Below are 23,319 nucleotides of genomic sequence, written 5' to 3' on the forward strand. Positions count from 1 at the left end.
GGCTTCTTGCTGTAGAAAAAGGAATCTAATGTTTGGTGGCATTCATAAACTCCTGGGGGGTCCTAAAACAGTTTTAAGGTGAAAGTTAGGCTTGGGTAGAAGAGGACATAATTCTGTGTTTGCTATTTACATTTTATTCTTTCGTTGAGAATGATTTGTGCTTTGCTCTATGATTACTTTTTAAGAAGAACCTTTTTAACTTAAAGATTTCAAATCAGAAATACTGTGCAGCTGTCTCATTAGGTAGATTTTTTCCTGATTGATGCAAATGGAAGGTGTTTCTACTTGGACTTCAATGTCTGATTTCATATTCCTGATAGTAGAAAGTACCATTTCACTGCAAGGGACTGGAAACCAAAGTCCAAAGCGGGTTTCATGGTGGTGACATGTGGCAGAATGGATGGGCCTTTTTTTCATAGGCATTTCAAAGTCCTTTCACATGAATTCAAAGCTTTTCAGCACTTTTGAAAATCACGGCAAACATTTGTGAAGTTACTAGTTAAATGCCATTTTCAGAGGCAAAAAGTTTGCTCCTACTCTTCTCAAAAGCAGCCTACAAGAGAAGCCCTTCCATAACGGAGAACACCCAGTGGTGCAAGGATGTGGGCAATTTAGTGCTTGTTAATTGTGCAGACCTGAAGAGCATTAAGAAGCAAACCTAGTTACTTGTCATTGCTGAAGAAGTAGCTTTTCCACGAGGAGGACCCTTGGACATGATTTAATAATGCAGAACCACAGCTGCAGCTCTGACTGGTTGGGTGGTGGTTTGTTAGTTCTGAAACACAGACCCTGTTTGCTGTGTCACCATAGCCACCGTAACATAATAGGACTCCAGCGTTGGTGTGTAACTTGAAGCTAAGTTGTGCCGTAGGAACATGTGTGTCTGTGTGCATGAAGAGAGGAGTAATGATGAGAAAACCTGGAGAGCTGGAAACAATTACAGGTCAAACTCTGTCTTCTCTCATGGAGACTCCATGAAGCTTCTGGATACATTGCATTTAATTTAAAAAAAGGAAATGGCTAAGTAATTTCTTGTACAGGTTAGGTGATCACATCGTGTAGGTCCAGGATATGGAAAATGTGGTCCAGTTGTCCCGTTTTTGGACAAGAGCACAAAGGAAAGAGCAACTATAAACTCAAAGGTGGTTCTTCAAGTGTGCAGTTTTAAAAGAAAAAAAAAGGAATCTGCCACATGAAATTTTGAAGTAATCCAAATAATGCCAAGGGAGATTAAATAAGGAAAGGGAAGGAGAGTCTACAAGATGCACAAGAGAAGATGGTCTACAACAGTTAGCATGCTTGCAGTCTATGATATTCACTTAGTGATATTCACTATGATATTCACAGTGTTTGTGGTAACTTTGCAGCTTTTTATAATTCATGCAAATATTTGAAACTTACTTTCTTCTACTAAACTTAATATTTTCTTAGAGATAAAATACAAGGGCATGATGTTTAGTCAGTGTGATAATACAACAATGTATGAATGGACTATTTTTATTTTCTTAAGGGAGCTTCTTGTCTTCTTTTCTCTGTAAAAGTTTGTGTAGTATTTGGAAACCTGTCACGTTGTCGTATATACAGCTGTAATGAAATACTGGAATGTGGTTTAAAATCGGGCAGGTGATGCTCTACTAGTATTTGAAGGATGACCTTATTTTGAATGACAGAAAAATAACAGCAGATTGTTTATAGTAAATCTGACAGCAGATTTAGATTCTTGACTTCACACCATTTCCATTATTAAGAGAGACATATGTAAGTAGCATTTGCTTCCAGACACATGCACATATTCTGTCAAGGGGTTTAAGACATCCTGTCTATTATTTAAATTTTAGACATCTGAAGATTTTTTTTCTCCCCTAAGGCTTTTTTAAAAAGTTGGACTGCTGGGTTTGTTCGTTTTCTTAAACCTGAAGGAGCCTCACAAAACATATTTGAATCTCTATATACTTTTTTTTCTTTTATAGATTAACATAGAATCATAGGATGTCTTGAGTTGGAAGGGACTTAATGTTCATCTAGTTTCAACCTCCCTGCCGTGGACAGGGATGCCACCCCTTAGGTCCGGTTGCTCAAAACCCCATCCAACCTGACCTTGAACACTTTTAGGGGTGGAGCATCCACAACTTTTCTGGGCAACCTCTGCCAATGCCTCGCCATCTTCGCAGTAAAGAATTTATTTCTAACATCTAATCTACATCTCTCCTCATTTGTTTTGAAACATTGTCTTATGCTATGTGCCCATGTAAAAAGTCCTTCTCCAGCTCTCTTGTAGTCCCTTTAGGTACTGGAAGGTGTTGTAAGGTCTCCCCAGAGCCTTCTCTTCAGGCTGAGCAACCCCAACTCTTTCAGCTCCTCTTCACAGGAGGGATGCTGCAGCTCTCTGTCCTTTGTGGCCCTCATAACTAAACTGATCATGTATCTGTGGGAAAGCCTGAAAGAAATACGTATTCAGATTTTGTGGTGGTCTTGGACAGTTTTTTAATGTGTCACTGTTGGGATTGTGCATAGTATTTCTGGGCAATACAGTTTGAAATATTGGTAAAGAACACTCATCCTCTGTAGCTGCTGGAAAGTTTACCTGTACAAATGCAGGGTACTGGTACATAGTGGTACACAGAAGACTTATTAAAGCAGTTGGGATTTGGTGAGCTGAAATAGCAGCTCAGAAGTTAAAAACACAGACCTTTGACTAAAATCATTAGTTAACAGGAAACATAAGGCTTTCTCCAATATACTTTTTTTGTTGTATTTATCCATTTTTGTTTTAAGTGCTTATAAAATTACTGTTCTGAGCTGTGTTTTACTATGGAATAGATGTCTGTGGTTAGATTTTTTTTGTATTTACATACACAACATACTTGAGAAATTGCTGAACTTCTCAGAAAATACATGGATTACATTATTTAATATTTTCTTTTTCAGGATTGAAGTGGATCTAGGGACAAATGGATGACTGAATATTCATATGAAGAGGAAAGCCATAAAAGTTGGTTGACATTTTTACAGCCATATGCATTATATGTATTAATGCCAGTATCAAAAATTTACGCTGTGTTATAAAACAGAATAGCTTAAATAACTGGCCTGAGCTTTGCATGCTGTATTGTCTTTGAGGCATGGGAATACTGTAGCTGAACAGCCGTGGCTTAATGCAGTATTTGCTGACAATACCTGAATGTAGAGCAGAAAATTCAGTAGTATGTTAAGAAAATAGGCAATTCCTTTGAAGCCAGGTGTTTGAGTGGGCTCACACATAGTGGTGTTCATCATTCTTCTGTGCACAGATGAAGGGAGAATTAGAAGGATGTTGTCTTCCATTATAGCTACTGACTGTGATGCTTAATATTGTGGAGTGGCACTCAGATGCATCATTGACAGGTGCTGTTTAAGAAGTCAAACAGGACATGATCTTTTTGAAAGTTATCTTGGTGCATTGTTTTCTTGTGATACAGAGAAGGTGGTTTTGCACTGTGAGTTTTCTGTGATGATTAAAAAGGAAGAAGCTGTTGGTGGACCTCCATGACTGGCTACTGTTTTAATGCACCAAGCCTTGATCTCTGCCAAACTGAGTTATTGGTGACTATGAGGGATAATCTTTTTCTGGGATGCTATGATAACCAATTCCCACCAACGCTGTTTAAACACAGATGATGCTGCCTGTGGATTTACACCAGAGCAAATTAATTGTATTGACAACTGCAAGGTGTGGTACAGCTGGGATGCAGGGCACAGTCCAGGGAGATGCTGTGCAGCAGCTTGGCTAAATAAAGCATTCTGAAAACTCCAGTAGTCAAGGAGGGGTGTTATTGTGGGAAGCCTGTTTCCTTGAGAGCTTTTGTCAACCCCTGAATCCCAGTCAGGGGTGGAAACTATCAAAAAACCAGCAAAAACCCCAGGTTTTGTTTTTCAAAAGCACAGTGTTAGTTCAGTACAAGAAATGTAAGTCTACAGTACTATTAACTTAGCAAAGTAGTTCAAGAAGACAGAGTCTTATTTTTCTCAGTGATAATTTGGTTTTATCAAGCTTTTAGTGATTCAGAAGTGTTACAGTTTATGAACTACTGACCTGGATACAGAAGAGTGTAATTCCTTCTTGGGTAAACTTCTTGAGTGTTCGCAACCGAGAGTGGACATGCTGATTCCACCTACCTCCAAATGCACAAGCAGCATGAGATTTGAGGGAATCGTCTATGTCTTTGAATTTTGTTTCCTAAAATAACAGCCGGCAAAACAATCTTCAGAAGCATCCATAGAACATCTCCTTTGTATGCTGCAGGTCCCAGGAAACACCTCCAGCCTCCCAGAGCCAAATTTAAACACTGATAGAGACAAAGTGGTATTAGTAGCTGTGCAGAAATGTACACAATTTTTTCCATGGGGTCAGGGACCCATATGCCCACACGAGGCAGCAGTTGTTGCCTGCTAAAAGCAGAGCACAGAATGTTGAGGAATTTCCCTTTGGTTTGATTGCTGACAGGTCAGCGGCTGCTGCCCATACCGATGTCTGATAGCTTGGGATGGGCCAGTGTTGTGGCAGAGCAAACACTTCCCTGCTCAGATCTCTTGGCTATGAATAGCAGAGTGAAAAACTGATACTTTCCAAACCTTACTTGCATTGTTCCAAAGTGCAGTGATAAAATCCTGTATTTACAAGCTTGGGGAGGCACTTCACTGACAGAAAGTGTGAGAGGGTAAAAAACCAAACTAATCTGTAAACCATCTTTGGATATAATTTTTTTACAGTGGACTACTCTTGCTGTCCAGGAGCCAGCACAGAGCAGTACTACCGTAGTGTGGTAATGTTCTATGTTGGATTGAGAAGTAACTAGGACAGGCTATGTCTTAGGTATTTGGTTTGGGAAGTGACACCAGGGCAGAAAAAGTTACGGATTTATTTCTTGAGAGGGGCTGTCATGCCCAGAGTCTGTGCAGAGGAGGGATGACTTCCAGATCAAGCAAAAGCAAAAGACTCTTGGAAGAATTTGAACTTTTTGCAGGTTTCTGTAATTGCATGAGAGCTGTATCTCTGTTATGTCTGTATTGCTGTTCCTCTCTCTGCTTTTGCTTTTCTGGTTTAACACAGTGGTGGAATGAGGAAGGAAGAACTGGAGAACAGGGTGACCTCTTTCTTGTCAAGCCACGGTTCCACTCTCTCATGCCCTTCTGATAACATCCCACAGTAATTGTGGGGAAGCTGTTCTAAATATGTGCAGATAAGGAAGGGGGTTCTGAGTTATTTCTTTACATGTATTCTGTTTGGCACTCTTTGCAAATGTAGGGCTCTGAATCCTACTGACAGTCTTTTATATAAGGAAAGTACCGTGATTAAATCATGTCACTGAATAAGAAAAAAAATGTGGTTACATGGAGGAATTCAAAGTTCAAGGCTAAAAATTCCTTTTCTGGGAAGAAATGATTCCAGAAAGCTTAAGCAATAGAGGTGGAGAAGGCTTCTCTGTGGTCACTGTTAAGATCGGTTGATAAAGTTCTGGCTCCAATAGGGAAGAGATTGGATTTCAGCCAGGACCCTGCCTTAGCTTTTTGTTTTATTGCTTCTCTACTAATCTAGTTTTGAAAGATTTTCACTGCTGACATGAAAATGTTGGTGTATTGTTGGGAGTGTAAACAGCCTGTATTGCATTGACTGTATGTTATATTGGTATACTTAAGGTGTTCCTTGGTCTGCCTCAAAATATATGTAAATGTGGTGTTGTATAAATAAATGATATCTAAGCATATATGCAATTGATGAAGGAAAAGTGAGCATAATTCTTTCTGTCTCATAAAATGAGGTTAGATGAATATCTAGCAGAAAAAAGAAATATGCAAAAGTAAACCTGACAGCAAATGTGTATATTGAATGCATGCAGCTTATGATACTTCTGCATTTTCCATAATACTCACAGCTGCATCCAGAGGTTAATTTGTCTGTTGAATCAGATATTTGAAGTTTATGTTTTTCAGTGCACAGTGGCTGAATGGGGGTGTAGGGGGGTGAGACTTGGGTAGGAGCTGGCAAGGAAATGGGTGACTGACAAAAACTGTAGCTCAAAGGTTCTGGGCAAAATAAAGGTCCAGACTTCAAAACCAGGTAAAAAGGACTGAAAGACGGTCAGAGAGCAAAACTAAAGGGGAAAAAGAGGTTGTTCAGATTGGAAAAGCACAGATCTGGGTTGTACTTAATGAGTGGCCATGGGTGCAATCACCACTCACACTGTGGTTTCATGAACAGCTTCTAGAAATAACACTGTGCAGTTCAGTTGATCAAGTTTAATAATGTTCTGAGTTATTCAATGCTGGAAAAGTGATGAACAACACTGAGTTTAATGGTGTAAGGATGACTCCTAATTTTCTGTCACGTCCTCAGAAAGCTGAAACCAAACCAACCAAGAGCCAACTTTAGCTCAGCTGTTTAGAGGAAGGGACTCAAGAAGGTGTTTCTTGAACTGTTGAACGCCCACCCCATTTCATCAACCTCCCAATCTCTTGTGTGCCCTTGCCTCCCCTCCTCTGGCTCCTGCGTGTAGCAGGGCATGGGAGGGTGCAGAACCTACTGGTTGTAGCCCTTGGGCTCTAGCCCATGCTCCACTGCCAGCTGGGCAAGCCCCTGGGTCATCTCATCTCACTCAGGATCTGCCCTGGTTTTGTGCGGAGTTTGGGTTCATTGGACTTCATTTTTTTGCTTTTTCATGCCTTTTAAAGTCTGGTCATGATAAAAAATGACTTTGTAAAATGTATTTGAGAAGGTTTCAAGGAAGTTTTATGGTTTATTTGCATAGCTAATATAGTGGTAACAGTGTGATGATATGTTTGGTTTTTCTTGACAGCTGTCCCCTCTGTATTGCAAACAAATGCAGTTTTTCTAGAAAGAAAGTGGCTGCTCTTAAGAAACCTTTCTCATCTAGCATCATTCAGTGGATTCTTGGAATATAATTATGACTAGAAACATCAACTTGGTGAAATATATTAATCTAGAGGGAATTACTTTGCACTGACCATCAATCTATCTTTTTGTCATGTGCTTTTCAGTTTAGATTACTCTCAGCAAAGAGGCTGTAGTTTGATGTTTTGTCTTAATTCATTGTGATTATAAATTAGTTGGATAAAACAATGTAACAAATGACTACTTAAAAATGACTGATGGCCCCATTCAGCAAGGCATGGGGATGTGAAGTTCTGTTGGTTTCATCTGTTGTCTAGCATTTATCAAGATGAGTCCCTTAACAGTTGATTTTTAATGAATATTTCACAATGTAAATAGATAGCAGGCAGTTGTCTGGAGCTCAGTCATTCATAGGACAGATCTGCTTTTACTTGCTGTCACTGAAAAATGTAAAAGCTAATGCTGAAACTGTAGAGTGGGAGTAAAGCCTTTCCCCAAATCTTACATTGCGGAAAGGGAGGAGCAGCAGTGATTTTCTTTCTTTTCCTGTTCCTTACATCAGCAGCCACATCCTGGGCTGTCTCTTGCTCCTGTCTTTTCCCACTGAGTGCTGGAGGGCTGTGCACAGTGCACACTGTAGCTCCAGGTTTGCTCACTGTAGGCTCAGCCCTACTGCCAGTGCGGTGAGGTGAATTTGGAGCTGATGCCCACGACTGAAAAATTGCTGGGGTCATTTCCAACACTGAAATTTTCCAAGGAGAAAAAGGCATTTAAGATGGCTTGCAACAAACCACTTCAGCTTTGTGAGTTTGCTTATGAACTCTTTCCTGTTTCCCTTGCATTTACAACATTATGGAATGATTTCTGGAAAGACCCTGGTGTTCTTATTAGGCTTTCCTTATGAACAGCAGTGCAAAAATTTTTCTATACAGCTCATTTTCTTCATTTCTGCCAGACAGATGCTTTCATAATCTCAGTTTCTTGGTTTCTTGTTTATGGATCCTGGGTCTTGGCTACATTCCTTTCATTTCCTAAGTCTTTTGGTGACACACATACATGTAGATTATGGACAAATCATATTTTGCAGTTGGCTTGTGATCTGACCTTGTTTAAATAAAATTGGGCTATGATTTTGAGGGTTTTGTTTTTGTATTTAGCTTCTGCCAGTGTGGATTGGGGGTAAAACATCCATGGGGTATCCTAACTATTGCTTTTAAGTTTTATCTATAAAAAATGCAGTATATTTCAGAAGTGTTATTTTACTGATTGAAGATAGCTGTGGTCTTTTTGCACTCTGACTCTTCAGAAAGGCATAGGAAGTAGGCACGGGGTGAGTTAAGCTTGCCCTGTCAGAGCTTGGTCTTCTGCAAAATCTCAAGCTTTGCTCTAAAACCAATACCAATATATTCACATGTTATAAATAAGTTTGTATTCTCAAATAGTCAGAACAAAGTTGCCCAAAGGCTTTGTTCATAACTTGGAGAAAAGTCTTTGGCTCAGTAGTGGTGTGGAGGCTGTCCATCCAGTGTCTGCACAGACTTCTGCTCTGCTTGGAGCTGCTGTGGAATATTTCAGGTGTATTGGTTTTTGAATTAATTTTTTTTATTGAACACTTTTCTGAAATAGGAATAATGGAGAATTGTATGAAAGAGGATGGCAGCAATTTTCATGTGAGGGGATGTGTGGGGGAAGTAAGGCAGCTCATATTATAGTGCAGTTTACAGGAAAGTCGTTTGTCTAGAATTGAAAAAAATGTGATAAGAATGTGGAATATTTAAAATTATCTTTTCACAGTTCAAGTCATGAAAATTACTAAATGTCATTTTCAAGCAAAGGTAGATCTTGCTGGTGTTGCCTGGATCACTTCTCCATAAAGAGACAGGTGGTGAGGATGGTCTGTGGGTAGTAAATTGTGGATGTAGGTGATAGCTGTTTAAGAGCTTGCTTCAGCACCTACTGACGTAACTCACTTCTGCAGAGTGCTGTTTAAACTACTTCTGAAAGTAAATAATAACCCTTTGTGATCTTACTTAGTAAATGCATTAGCATCTATCATTTGTGTTACTGCTGTTGATGATAAGGCTTGGGGTATGGTAACTTCATCTGATTATTTAAGGTCATAGGGAGCTTTTAAATGCATCCTGTGATCTCAATCCTCGTGTAAATGTTGCTTTGTTTTTTGAAGTTTGAGGAGTTTTTTGTCAGGTTGAGGGTTTTCTTTGGTTTTTAATTAATTTTGGGAGTGGAAAAAAAAATCCAAAAAACTTCATCTTTAAAAGATCACTACTTGAAAAAATCAGCAAGAGCTGAGAGCAGAGTTAACAAAAACTGGCCTGTGAGCATAAAATAACAAATGGCTTTATAGTGTGGGCAAAGACATCCTTGGTTCCCGCTTCTGGTGTTAAAAATGTGTGGTGTGTGTTGGTGTTCCCCTACTGGGAGGAAGAGATGTGTTAAAAACAGAGTTCCTGCATTTCAGGTGGAGCAGAATCTGATACCGTGGCCTCTTGTTGCCAAAATTTGTCTTGCAGGTTATATATGAAGTAGAATGGTGGAAACAGCCTAAAGATCTAGGTGAGGAGTTTTCAGGTGAGCATTTTCTCGGTTCAGGCTGTAGTGGGAAGTGAGCCAAGAGTGTTGCTACTTTAGTTTAGATCAGGAAATGCTTCCATGCATGTCCTGGCCCAGCAGGCTGTTTCACCTCAAGGCATGGTCCAGTGCTGCACAAATTAGGTTACTCGGAAGAAACCTGGTTTGGTGTTTCCAAACCACTGTCTGTTTCAAACCTCTTTCTTCAGTTCCTTTTTCAGCCTTGACATCTCTTCTGGGGACTGGTTCTAGCTGATGGGACATAATCCGCAGAGAACTAGATTGCGAATGCCTGGATTTGCTCTATTGAATTTCAGTCATTTTGCTAAAGGCTCCTGTCTTCTGCTGGTCAGCAGAGAGCAATAAGCATCTCCAGAGGGCTGTTCTTCCCATGGGATTTCTCTGTCCTCCCTGGAAGGACATCTGTTCTGCCTGTAGGATGTGATGGTACAGACACTGTGAGTACACAAGACTCCACTCTGCTGGACTCATTCTCCAGCCTTGGGTTTCCAAAACATCCTGAGCGTCCCTTGCAGCCTGACTTCTCTGCTGCCACGCGGTCTCGGGAACGAAAGAGCAGTCACCACGATCGTTTCACCTTTTAATCCTAGCACACTTAGTGAACAATCACACTAATTCTAGTAATGACTAAATTTATCCTGCTCCACAGAGGGAAGCACCAGGCATTTAATTTCAAAGCTGCTTGACAAGACCATTTTAATGTGTGTATTTTCAGAAGTATGACACCAGTTTCCAAAGTGCCTAGTGGGGACAAAAATGTTTAAATTCATGCTCTCAGGTTTACAGTTTCCAAGAAACAGAATAATCATCATTTCTGTTGAGCATGGTTCATCAAATGAAACAATTTAAGAACAGATATACAGGACTTGCTACTTCAGCTTATTTAATAATGACCCCTTTCTGGTCATTAGTTATAAGCATGTAAGTTCGCATGGAAAAAAGATACTTCTCTTGTGTGGAGATATTAATTCTCAGTGTTATGAAGCATCACAACTAATTACATTTTGGAGTTAATCTTTTCTTTGTGATGAAGAGGAGAAGAATCTTCTCCATCTGAATAGTGGTGCTGATTAAAATACATCGAACCAGATACTGAAATACTGTGTATTCTTATTTTCCTTTTCCTACATATCTGACAATAAGAATTTAGTCGTAGAAATAAATGCATTTGGATTTTAGTATTTTTGACATCCTGTGGAGAGCATGATGTTGAACAATGCCAATTTGTCACTTCTCATATGGTGCTGTAGAAGAATGTGTTAGAATTCAGTAGCTAGCACATAAGGAGAGGACAGTTTAATACTGATATCCACTGCTAACAGACCTGAATAATGATTCCACTGGATATGGTATTTCCTATACCCAAGGACATGTGTCTAAAAGAGAAAACAAGCTCCCAGTATTAATCTAAATCTCACTCTTGTGCTTCCCACATGGTGATTCATTAAGTCTTTCTTGTCCAGCGGTCTGGTGATGAGTCAGGAAAGGGCAAGTTCTCTGCTTTGAGGCTGTCACCTTCTTTTGAACTTTGCTATTTACTGAGATTTTTTTGTTGTTCAGTTTGATAGTAGTCAACTGCAGCTGTGATTGCAGTCAGCTGCGATGGACATGTGGGCATAGCTCCAGTGAAAACAAAAGCCTAGACTTTCAAACATTATAGGTAAATGTGCTGAGTTTCCACCTTAATTTTTAAGTAATATAAAAGTATTTCAGTATTTTGTATTAGGGAAAAAAAACAAAAACAAAAACCCCCAACCACTAATGGCTAAACACCTGACAAAAGGTGTCTTAGAAATAGCAAGATACAAAACATTATTTTTTCCTTGGCTTTGTTTTTCCTTTTTATTAAAAAGAGTATGGTATGACCCTCAAACCCCAGGCATTTGGAGTACAGTCTTGAGTTTAATTTAAAATATATGGACTTGGGATTAGGTATTTCTGAAGTGAGATGACAGTGAGAATCTCCCTTGCAAATTAAGGAGTGCCTGTTGGTCTTAGGAAGACGAAAATTAACTTGGATGTGTAGGTTGTCTTAAGTGCAGTGGAACTGAGATGATGTTTGCTGAACTACTCTTTGGAGATTTACATAATGGATGAGATACAGGAGCTCCAGGCAGCATGACAGTGGAGTTTATTTTATCACAGGATGTAAAACAAGCGAATTGCCTTAATAATGTCTGCAGAAAGCAAGGGTGATTTTTTTCTTTCTTTTTTTTTTTTTTTTTAATATGGAGAAAGAGAGCCAGAGAGTTCACAATATCCTGGCTTTTTATGTACAAGGAACCAAACCTTTCTTTAGAATGACCCGAATCCATTCAGCCATCATGCTTTCTTATTGAGGACTTTCAAAGCTCTTCAGGGAGGACAAGCAACATACATCTCTGAAAACATGTCTTGCATGTAGTGAAATGAGATGGTAATTCATGGCTTGATATAAGATGCTCATAACAGCTGGGGTAATTATTCTGTTATATATTTAAATATATGGAAAGCATTTATAAACCAAGCATTCCTGCTGTTAGTTCTATAGTGGTAATGATAATTTCAAAGGTTTTAGAGCCTTTGCCATTTCAAAGTGGTTGCATTTTGTCAAGATGCTTTAAGATTAAAAGGTTGTAGGATTTAATTTTTTATCAAACCAATATGATCTCTTTGGTTGATGTGGAATTTTCTGGTTTTCTACTTCAGCTGATAATATCTCTTCAGCATGGAAAACGGACAAGGAAACACTGGAAAAGTAAATAGTTGAGTGTTGGTGGTAATGAGAACAATCAACTCTTGTTGTATCCTTTTCAGCTGTGTATTTGGCTTCAAGCAAGAGTTGGACTCTTATGTTATTCTGAATATAAATGTGCCATGCTCTTTGATCTTTAGCAAAACTTCTTAACGATCAAGGCTACTTAGCACTTTTGCTTGAAGGAAAAGATTTACTTTTGGGCATAGCAAGTTTCCACAAGAGTTAATGATGTCCTTAGGTTCTGGTTTTTGTGAGCTGTATGCGGCTTAAGAATTCTTTTGTATTAATCTTATGTCAATTGCTAGTTCTTCTAGAAGAGCCTGGGTGAGTATTTTATTATAAAATGATGCACAGAAAAAAGGCATTTACTTATCTAATGTGAAACCAGGTTATCAGATAAAAAGGTCAACATTTGTTGAATGTAATATTATGTGAGCTTCTACTTTTGTTAATGAAAAAACATATTTCCAGTGATTTCAGCAGTGATGGACAATCACTAGTCAATCTACTAGGTATGCTGTGTTCCACTCATAATTCCCAGATGCAGGCTGGCATTATTTCTGCCAGATTTCCTCTGGATACTGGATATAGCATTTATTGTTTATCAGTTGATGTACAAAGTTAGATTTTTCTTTTTGCCGGTTGTTTTTTTTTCCTGTGTTTCTAGTAAATGTGTTATTTCTGTCAAGTCACAAGTGTGTATCAGTAACAGTTACTGCAGTGTGGAAGGAAGGGCACCAACGTGATAACCCATCTGCTTATATTTGCTGCTGTCTCTCCACAGTGCCGGCGTGATGGGATCAGAGACCGAGGAATCTTTTATAAGAACAGAGTTGTTTTCATCAGAAAGTGTTTTAAAACACTAAAATTCTTCCACCCCGTTGGCTCTGAAATCTCCCACGTGGGGATCTTTAGAGTAAATAAATAAAAGATCACACCAGGCAAATGTGATTTAAAGTGTTTGTAACTGTTCCCTAAACAGCAGTAAAATCCTAAATATGATATGAGCAAGGCAAACAAGGGGAAAAGTTCACTTTAGCCTCCAGACTTAGTATTTGCACTGTGTAGCTATGCAGCACCAGACCCTGTGTACACAGGAGAGGATTCTGAAGAGTCCTGGTGTCTGAAGGACATCCCCCTGGGTTAGGACAGCTTCCTCATGCCCTTCTTTGAGCCCTGTGTACATTTGTATCAGAGAAGTCTCTTATTTGTAATCCAGACCTAAGTGAACTACCAGTATTTCCTGCACAGAGACAGAAATATTGAATCATTTGAGCTGGACATGACTTGAAGGATACAGCCCCTCTGCTGTGGGAATGGACACCTTTCACTAGACCAGGCTGCTCAGAGCACCATTCAAACAGGCCATGAACACTTTAGGCATGGGGCATCCACAGCTTCTCTGGGAAACCTTTTTCATTGCTTCACCAGCCTCACAGTAAAGAATTTTTTTCCTAGTATCTAATCTAACCCTACCCTCTTTCAGTTTGAAACCATTCCCCCATGTCCTATCCCTACATACACTTGTAAGAAGTCTCTCTCCATCTTTCTTGTAGGCTCATTTCAGGTACCAGAAGGCTGCTGTAAGTTCTCCCTGAAACCTTCTCTTCCAGGCTGAACAATCCCAATTCTCCTAGCCTTTCTTCACACAAGAGCTGTTCTATCCCTCTAAACATCCTGGTGTCCCTGGTCTGGACTCACTCCCACAGTTCCATGTCCTCCCTGTGCTGGTACCCCAGAGCTGATGCAGCCCTGCAGGTGGGGTCAGAGCAGAGCAGAGGGGCAGAATCCCCTCCCTGTCCCTGCTGCCCACGCTGCTCTGGATGCAGCCCAGGACACGTTTGGCTCTCTGGGCTGTGAGTGCCCACAGCTGGGTCATGCCCAGCCCCTCACCCACCAGCACCCCCAAGCCCTTCTCTGCAGGGCTGAACTTGATCTGCTCTAGCATGGCTGTGGTGGTTTTCTTAAACTGTTGTTCATTTAGTTAAATATCCTGAAGGTTTCAGTTGCAGAAGTTTGCAAGTTGTACAGATCTTAAGGAGTAAGCATTTACTGCTTGTTGTGTTACTGTACTCTGAAGTGTCAGCTGCCTTCAGCTCTTTCTGAGATAGGAACTCAGAAATGCTTATCACATTTTGATGAACCTGTATTCCTTGCTAATGAGGAGTAAAGGTGGGCGTTTCCTGTATTGGCTTTCCTGTATTGGCTTCTACTGCTTTGAGCCCTGGGGAACATGCCATATAGTCAGCCAGGATTCTGCCCTGCATGGGTGCACATTACTACTAATCTCTTAGTAGGCATTTCAGAGTGACGAGCATGTGAAGTACTTACTGGTATCCACTTGCAAAATTTCAACAAAAACTATCCAATCCAAATATGACCTTTATATCTGACCCTGAAGCAGTTGTATTGGCAGAATGGGAAGGATTTTTTCTAGTTTTAAAAGCTTTGCCCTTTTGAGTAGGGTTCTATGGGACTTGATAATCAGATATAGTGATAACAGTATTTACAGTGATGTCTTTGATTAATCTAGTAGTTTCTCAAAGTGGAATGGGTGCTGTGACTTTTTTTTTTCTTTTCACAGTTGTGGTATATTCTGGTTAATACTTAAATTTGTACTTTGAAGTAAGAGATTAATCCATTGATTTGTGCAAGTATTCTGTCATGTTGCAAATAAATTTAGAGTTCTGTTGTTCTTCAGGCATGTGACCAACTGAGAGTTATCATTACTAAAAAAACCCCAACCAATACAATAACAAGAATAAAACCACCATAAACTCCCAAACAAGTAAACAGGAACCACCACCCACCCCTGAATGTTTCAGAGACCATTTTAAACTTTAAAATAAATAATTGTGGAATTTCGCATTTTTCACTTAAGAGTGGATAATTTATTCTCCTTGGTACCAAATAGGTAATAAAATTACCAAGCTTTTTTCTAAAATTCTTGGAATTATGAATTCATAAATATATTCAGACAGTATAGAGTATACCTCAAAACACTTAAAGGTGTGGACATGCTCACAGACACTGGATTGAAGTCTTGATGGTGCTGAGCAAGGGGATGAACATTTTAGGAAACAGCACTAACTGTGGTGTAACTTTGGTGCTTTTCATCAGAAAACCAAGATTCTTTTAGTTGAAGTCCCATGAGGAGTGATTTTTAGGAAAAGGTATGTTTTCATGAAAAAAATTCTTAAAATTATTTTTACTTTACTTGTGGGGTGGTGACTTGGCATGAGCTTTCAGCATAGAAAGCATTCTCGTGAATCAGCTACATTGATTGAGGGAATCACTCACCAGATTTGTGTCCAGCATCATTCAGTGTCTGATAAACACTGCTCTTGAAAAAACTGTGTCTGTGATTTTAGTGGTGAGAATATTTTAGTAATGTTTATTGAATTTCAGCAACCAGAATAATGATGGAGGTAGTTTGTCATGTTATTAATGTTCAAGGTCTGGGTATCTTCAGAAGGATGCACTCTATACAGAGATCGTCGTTTAAAAATATGAGCAACTTAACCCATCCAGTTCTTGTGGTGCAAAGTAAATCTAATAAAAGCATTTTAGTCTATGTGAGACATAGCTAATGTGGACAGGAAATCGTTTTCATCATTTTACACAGTGTAACTAAGCCACGTGTTGGGAATAAATATGTGATTTATACAGGCACGATTTCTTTTATGTCCTAATGAGAAATGTTAAATATATTAGTATGACTTGGGGCTTGACACACGCTCTGAAGGCTTTGTATGATGCCAAGCAACCAATTATCTCAGTGCATTATTTCTTGAAAGCCTTGACATGGGTAAGGTCACTATGCATTTTTAAAGAGAGCATGATGCTGGGTTGATACAGGATGAAAGGATGATACAAATAACAACATTTTGTTAGATCTTCCTGCTGTGCAATGTATAATCAGGTGCTCTGACTTCAAGAACACTAATGAGGATTTAAAGACCCAGTGGTGCACATTTAGTAGTCACACATGATTCTGTCAAATGCTTTTGCAAAAGGGCGCCTCTGATGTAAGGTACAGTTGAAAAGCAGGTAGGAATGAATAGTTTTATTGTACAGCTTGGTGTAAATCTTCTCAGGGTTTCAGTGAGCACAGCAATAGGTTGCTTTGCCAGGTGCTGTTGTTTGGCTGTGATTTTTCCCAGTCCTGAAGCTGGCCAGCAGCAGCAGTACACATGGGCAGGCTGTATCACTGTGTGTTCAGCAATCAAATGGTCGCTGAAAGGAACAAAGGGAAAAGGCTCTGAAGTTATTGTTTGAAGTTCATACTAAGCTGTATATGCTGTGTGTTGGCCATCTCATTTACCTCTGCAGTAAATGTCAGGTAGTGAAACCCTGCAGAAGAACAGACAGTGGCCTAGGTAGCTTTAGGTACCTTTTGGCAGTGATCCGTACCAGGTACTCGGCACAAGAATGTCAATTCATTCTGGAGTGCAGCTCTTGAGACCAGAATGCCATGGTTTAGAGCTGGTTTACCTTTGATGTTTTTGGTGTGTATTATACATAAAGAAAAGACATAAAAATAGAAATGTGTTTTCTGTTAAACAAATGGCCATCTACCTTAACCTGCTTCTGCTTTCACTAGTCAATAATGGATGCTTGGAGAAAGGCTGTAGCAAGGCTGTTGTGTGAGTGATGGTATTGCCCCAGTGCCTCTTCTGAGACTGGTCCCTCTGAGCTCTAAGTGGCAGCTGGAACAGGGCCATTGAAAAAGTACCTCTTCTGAGTTTGCATAGCCAGAGGTTGTATCTGTATTTTTGTGCTTGATGATAGCTCCTGGTAAACAAATCTGTAGAAAAGTCCAGTTGTTTTTCAACCAATATCCAGCCCATCAGACAAGCAGACTTGTCATGAGACCAGCTTCTCTCTATGTGTAAGTTACAGTTCCAGTGCAAATCCCATGGTTTCCAGTTAGCACCTGCTTTGGGTAGGAGGTTTAACTGGAGATATCCTACAATCCTAAGAAAAAACCAGCTTGGCTATAGCATTCATTGTTCCCCCAGTTTTTCCATGATATTTCATGCTGTAAAATGACTTGGTGTAAATGAATTATGCATTAGCTTGTCTTTTGCCTAGACACATACTCATACATTTTGTTTATAACCTCTGATTTAATATAACTGCCAAGTTTGATTGGCTGTATATAGCAAATTCAGTATCTCTGCCTTTTAAAGAAGTTTTAATGAAAGTTCAGGGTGTCTGTTAATGTACTAGTATGTGTGCTACTTGTATATCGCTTTCTGACGTTTTCCAGATTTTTATGGCTCTGTCTACAGTTACTTAAACTATTCTTTAATCTTGAAGTTTGCTGTTATTTTGATAATTTGCAGTAATATTGTGCAGAGCCCTTGTTTTTCAAACGTGTTTGAGGAATCACGGTTTCTTTGAGAATCTGTGGGAAATGCATGTTGGCGACATTTAAAACTTTTTGATTAGAAATTCTTAGCACTTAATTAGAATTGCCTTTAAAATTGGCCCCTATAATTTATTGCTTGTGGAATCTAATTTGACAGTTTTGTACATAAGCATTTTGATCATTCTGTCTTGAGTAAGAAGATACCTTGTGAGTAGTTAGGTATTGGCTTGATCTAGCAGTTGATGCAGCCAGTCAGATCAAAATGTTATTTTACACAATTTTTCAAAATATTTGGTGGATGCTTAAAAATTCTTATTAATGAATTGAGGTGCTTTGTATTTTATTCACTAAATGAACAGAAGTCAAGAGTTTCCCCTTTTTTTGAACTGTGGTTTCCCTTTTTTGAGCTTTGTACTACCCACCAACTTCAATATTAGTATTTTCTCATGAGTTTGCACTGAAGCGTGTGGGGAGCAGGAAACCTCAAACTGTTGTTAAATAAAACAGAGATTGGGTTGGGACAGGGTGTTAAACATTTGCAGTTTGGGAGTTTCATCACAGCATACACCCTTTCTTTAAACATGTCAGAATAAGCATCGAGTTTGCTCTATGGTGAGAAGCAGGTACAGCAATTGCTGCTCCTCCACATGCATGTAAGGTGTGGGGAAAGGTCATGGAATAATGCTTAGTTTCTGGCATGTAGTCTTTTTCATCTGAGTGTGCAGTCATTCAGTTTTGTTTAATTAATCTTGTGTTATTTTGGCCTGTCCTTGAATCAAATGAGCTTTATATGCTTTTGCTATCTGACTGTGCTTCTGAGGCTGAGACTGTGGTCACAGCTCTAACTGGCAGCTGGAACAGGGCCATTGAAAAAGCACTTGGTTTCACCACTTACTGCCTGTGGTATCTGTGACTTTGTACATGAACTGTGACAGATGGTTTCTGAGGCTCTGTGTGAACCTTCCTACGATACCTGGTGTTGGAAGGTGCAGTGCACACAAGGTGTCCTCCTCCTCAAGGCTGCTGTTCCTGTCATGGGCAGCATGACAGGCTGAGCTGGAAGTGAGCCACTGCTGGGAACAAGTTGTTCGCTTATGGGTGTCATATACTGCTCTATTTTTAATAGGAAGAAACCCCAAAAGTGTTTTAAAATTGCATGTGAACAAAGAAAATCTGAAATAAAAATTAAGTCTTAGCTGAAATTCCTGAATTTTGGTTGTTACAAAGACTGGCTTTTCCTTGCTTCGCTTTTTGTTCTGCCTCTGTGCTGGAGCTCCCAGATCAGTGAGAAACAAGGAATTACGCTTACTTACCTGCTGCATGGAAGCAGTGCCAGTTGCCTAAAATTTCTGTGCCTCAGCTGCTAGAAGGCACTAGGTGTATTTAACGTCGGCATAAGCTTATATTACTCTCGTCCAGAGGATACAGTTTGTAATGTCTGTACTTTATAAGAATCCAGATTTTGGGCCTGACCATCAGTTTATTGCCATGTTTTATTTTAGGAGAGTGATCATGGCAGCTAGAGGAGGACAAAAACCTCAGTTTGGTTGTTGAGCTGAAGGGTTGGGTATGATCCCATGCAGCAGTGGGACAGATAGTATTATTGGTAGTGTGTTTGTTTACTTTGAAACACAAATGGCAAGGGCTGGCTTAATTTCTGAAGCAAGTGATGATGCCCAGGCCTATGAAAGTGCTTATGTGGTTGTTTCAGTGCTCCCTCTGGAGCTTTGCAGTTGTAGAGCTGAAGGTGCTATTGCTTTGAGGTGATGGTCTCTTGGACTGCACGGAATGATGGTGTCAAGCAGATCCTGTAGAAAGCATCTTCGCTTCTTGGCAAAGAGCCAACAATGTTTGGCCTGCCACATAACGTCTCATGCACAAATTTTGGACTAAATTGTTGACTACTGCTACATGCTAAATATTCTTTCTGTTCTCCAGCACACAGAATCCATGTTGTATCTGTCTTCATGGAAGCAGACTTGGCACGGTATAAGTTGGGGGAACTGTGCCAGCCAGCTCCCTGTACTTTCAGCAGCTAATTTTCTGACCAGAGCAGGCCCAGTCAGAATTCAGAGTAAAATTGTAGTCACTGTGTATCTGCTGGCAAGCTCCTGGGCAATGCTCTTTAATATTCATTTGCTCAGCAAGTACAAAATAGTCACAATTTAGACAACAGTGAAGGTAACCTTTAAGTAATATGTGCAAATTTGGTCAATGTAATACTAGAAAAATTATTGTTTCCTGTTCCAATTTTTTTTTTTTGCCAGGTGGTGGTGAGGTTTGTTTTTAATTTTAAGTCTTACTCATCTTCAAACTCTTCTGTAAGCTCTTCTTCAGTTTTGAGGGCAGTTGACATACGGTATTAGAGCATTGCTCTGGAAATTGAGCAAGAGTTTTTAAAAAACACTTGTCTTATAATAGTGGTCGAGGAGAAGGGATAATTTAATTCAATTACCAAGGGGGTGGTGGTGTTGTTGTTTTTTGTTGGATTTCTGGGAAAAAGTAGTGAGTTTTGGCTTGTTAGTAGTCTTTACTACTTGTCTGTACTTCAAAAAACCCAAAGGAGAAACTATCAAGAGTTTATTTTACTATTATGTATCAAGTGTTCTAAAAAGACATCTTTTAGAATAATTCTTGTGAAAGATAAATGTAGTACATGCTTTCTGCACATGTACCCTTTCTTAAATATGTGCCACTCCTAAATGATGGCTCTTTTCCCTCTCTTTTTTTGATGGAGAGGTTGGGCTTTTTTCATTATGTGGGACTTCTAAGTGTAAGGTTAAGAAAATCCACAGATACTTAATCCATCGATATTCACAAAAATCAAATATTCTGTGCATGTTATATTAGAAGGAAAACAGTGAAGCCATTAATGTTTATGAAAGTTAAATGTGCGGCTTTGGTGTAAGTACTGTTGGTTGTCACCTATTGTGTCTGAATTCTGTACCACAGGAAGGATCCATGGTTCTTTGTAGAAGCACTAAAACTGGCGGGACAGCAGAGCTGATGTAAAGCATCAAAGCTGAAGGGTTGTGTGCTGAGTTTGAGAAATAGCAGATTGGCCTCTAGTTGCCAATGCACTTGATGATCCTCTGTCACCTGGAAGCTGCTCACGTCTCTTCAGTTCTATTTTATATTCCCTAAAACTAACCTAAAGCTAATAAAAAAGATTTTAGCAGCAAAATTTGAGTTCTCTGTTATCTTCACTGAATGTTGTCTCAACATGAAGTCTTTTCCTGGAGAGAGATCTGTAAAAATATGTTGCAAATTACAGCATAGCTAAATCCTTAGGGATTTGAGTACTTCATGATTTTGAAGTCTGCTGTTTTCAAAACTAGTAATATTTTCTTCAAGAGATCTAGGCAATGGACTAGGAATTTGAGAAACTTGTTTTGCGTGTGCACATCTTTGTACTGGTATGAGTGGGATACAGCTGCCCAGGTCTGGTATTTCCAGCAAGGATCTGAGCTTGGGAGCATATGCTGAAGGCCAACTCTTTGCATGTGCCTCAGGCACTGACAGCATCAAGTGGCAGCCACTGTTGAGGTTTGGGCTCTACCTGACAGGCACAGTTGTAATAGGAGACCACACTCAGAATCCTTCCTAAAAAGCTCAGAGCTGTGATGCCTCCCTGTTCACTGGATGCCTGGCAGTCTGTGTCCCTTCTCACCAAAGAAAATTAATTTTGAATTGAAATGAACTAGAATGAACCCCACCCAGTTTCATATGAAAACAGTAAGAAGTCTAAAGCTTTACTTCACTTTTTTTGTCCACATTGTTTTGACTTTCCTTGAAGCATCAGTAAAGGCAAACTGTAGTTTTCTGGTGAGTTTGACTGAAAATTCAAGTTTGGAGTAAAATACAGAACTACCAGAATCTCTTCTTTCATTATGAACATTTCACACAGCTATGGATATAATTACATATGATGAAGATCTTATGGCAAGACATGGGCTGTTACCCCCAGTTCCCTGGCAGAACTCCCAGTTAAGTGATTCTTTTCTAGCCACATGAATATACTTTCTTTAACTGGTATGTTTCATCTTAGAGGGAACTGCATTAAAGTGAATAACAGATCTCATTGTATGGTATATAAAGGTCTTCAGAAAACTAACTTAGTTGTCTGGTTTCCTTGGCTTCCTCTCCCTATGAAGATTGCTATATTTGATAAGAGATGCTAATCCTTGATTTTTCTATTATCCCTCGAAACTAAGAGAAAATAACAATTTCACATTTTGAAAAACTTACCTATTCATGCCATTAAAAGGTTCTACTTTACCTCAAGTGGATCACTTCACATTTTTTGTCTTGGTGTGTTTTGCTGATTCTTACTTTGATGAATAGCTTTAGTGTAGTAATGTAAGCAAAGAGAATAATATAAATTTGGGTATACTTGTTGGGAAAAATTAACAAAGTGATCATATTCATAGGGCATATAACTGACATAGGTTACTTCATGGTTAGTTCAGTGGTATTTCTAAGATGTCTGTATAAAAAAGCAAGACTTAAACCCCTGCATTTATCAACTGTCAAGAATATTGTTATAGCAAAAATTGCCTCAAGAATATAATGATGAATTAGGAAATTATTGCAGGTACAGAAGACTTGTGTAAAAAAACCTGAAGACGAGGTGGGAGAAGTTTTGTGTCGTAGCTTTGGGTCAGAAGGACAGCCTGAAAACTGTTCATGGCTCTTAGCTGTTCAAGTCTACTCTCCTCAAGCTTGAAACGTTGTACTGTAAGCTTGAATGGTGAATTTGAGACTGCTCTTCCCTCAACTGATACTTCATTTCTCAAAATCAAAGAGTGTAATGTTAAAAGTTAAGTTTGTACAGAAAAGTAAAGGAATATTTGGAATGAAGCTGGGCCTGGGCAGAAGAAAGCTGGGGGTGGAGGTGCTTAGTTTTAGTCTTTGTTTCTCTTTCTTTTCATCCAACTCTATTTGCAATAAATTAATTTTCCCCAAATGAAGTCCATTTTGCCTGTGTCAGTACCCTATAAGTGATTTTCTTGTCATTATCTTGTCTCCTGAGCTTTTCTATGTTCTGTTCTTCCCTTGTGCTGTTGAGGGAGAGGAAGAATGCAGCAGTGGCTTGGATGCATATAGCCATGTGGTAGATTCCTAAGGTCAAGCCCACCAGAGTTTTGAAAACTGAATTGTCAGCTGAACCTTTCAGGTCACCATGGGAAAAAGCAGAACCATCAGTGTCTCTGTCTTACCAGTGTGCAGCTCTGTTCACACTTCAGTGAGAACTAAGTTCTCTTCAGTGAGGAGAGTGAGACTAAGCCTTTCGTTAGTGGCAGCAGTATCAAGCATCATCTGCCTTGCCTCTGTATTGCTTGTTTGTTCAGGAGTGGAAAAAGACGAGGAGACTTTCTTTCACAGGAATGTAAATGTTTGTCAATCCACGCAGGAAATGTGAGGTTTGAGTTCTGGGTGCTCTGAAGCCTGAGCTCAGTGCTTGCTTTTTGGGGTTACCAGGAGTAGGGCTTTAGTACTGAGCAGCTAGTTGTAAAAATCTTGGAGAGGGAGAAAAAACTGTGATGTGGGGTGGGGATATCTGGTTTCTGTCATCTTATGCTTAGAAGAAATTATAAAGGGGGTTTCAGGGTGTCTTTGGTGGTGTCTCAGAACAGGAGGTCTGTTGTGGCATCAGATACTCTCTGGTTGTTAAAAGTTTGCAGTGTGTCCCAAAGTGAAAAACTTGCC

General features: G+C 39.5%; 1 protein-coding gene across 3 annotated transcripts in view; it reads left to right on the top strand.

Annotated features, from left to right (window-relative positions):
* The window catches only part of KLF12 (KLF transcription factor 12), a 235,123-nt gene that overhangs the window by 67,552 nt on the left and 144,252 nt on the right, over positions 1-23,319 (top strand). For all 3 annotated transcript variants that reach the window (XM_058018441.1, XM_058018443.1, XM_058018442.1), the window contains exon 2: positions 2,929-2,992. In XM_058018441.1, the coding sequence (XP_057874424.1) occupies positions 2,972-2,992 (21 nt within the window). In that variant the 5' untranslated portion in view covers positions 2,929-2,971. The remainder of the gene's footprint in view (positions 1-2,928; positions 2,993-23,319) is intronic.

This window comes from Melospiza georgiana, chromosome 2 (assembly GCF_028018845.1).
Source record: "Melospiza georgiana isolate bMelGeo1 chromosome 2, bMelGeo1.pri, whole genome shotgun sequence".
NCBI lineage: Eukaryota > Metazoa > Chordata > Aves > Passeriformes > Passerellidae > Melospiza > Melospiza georgiana.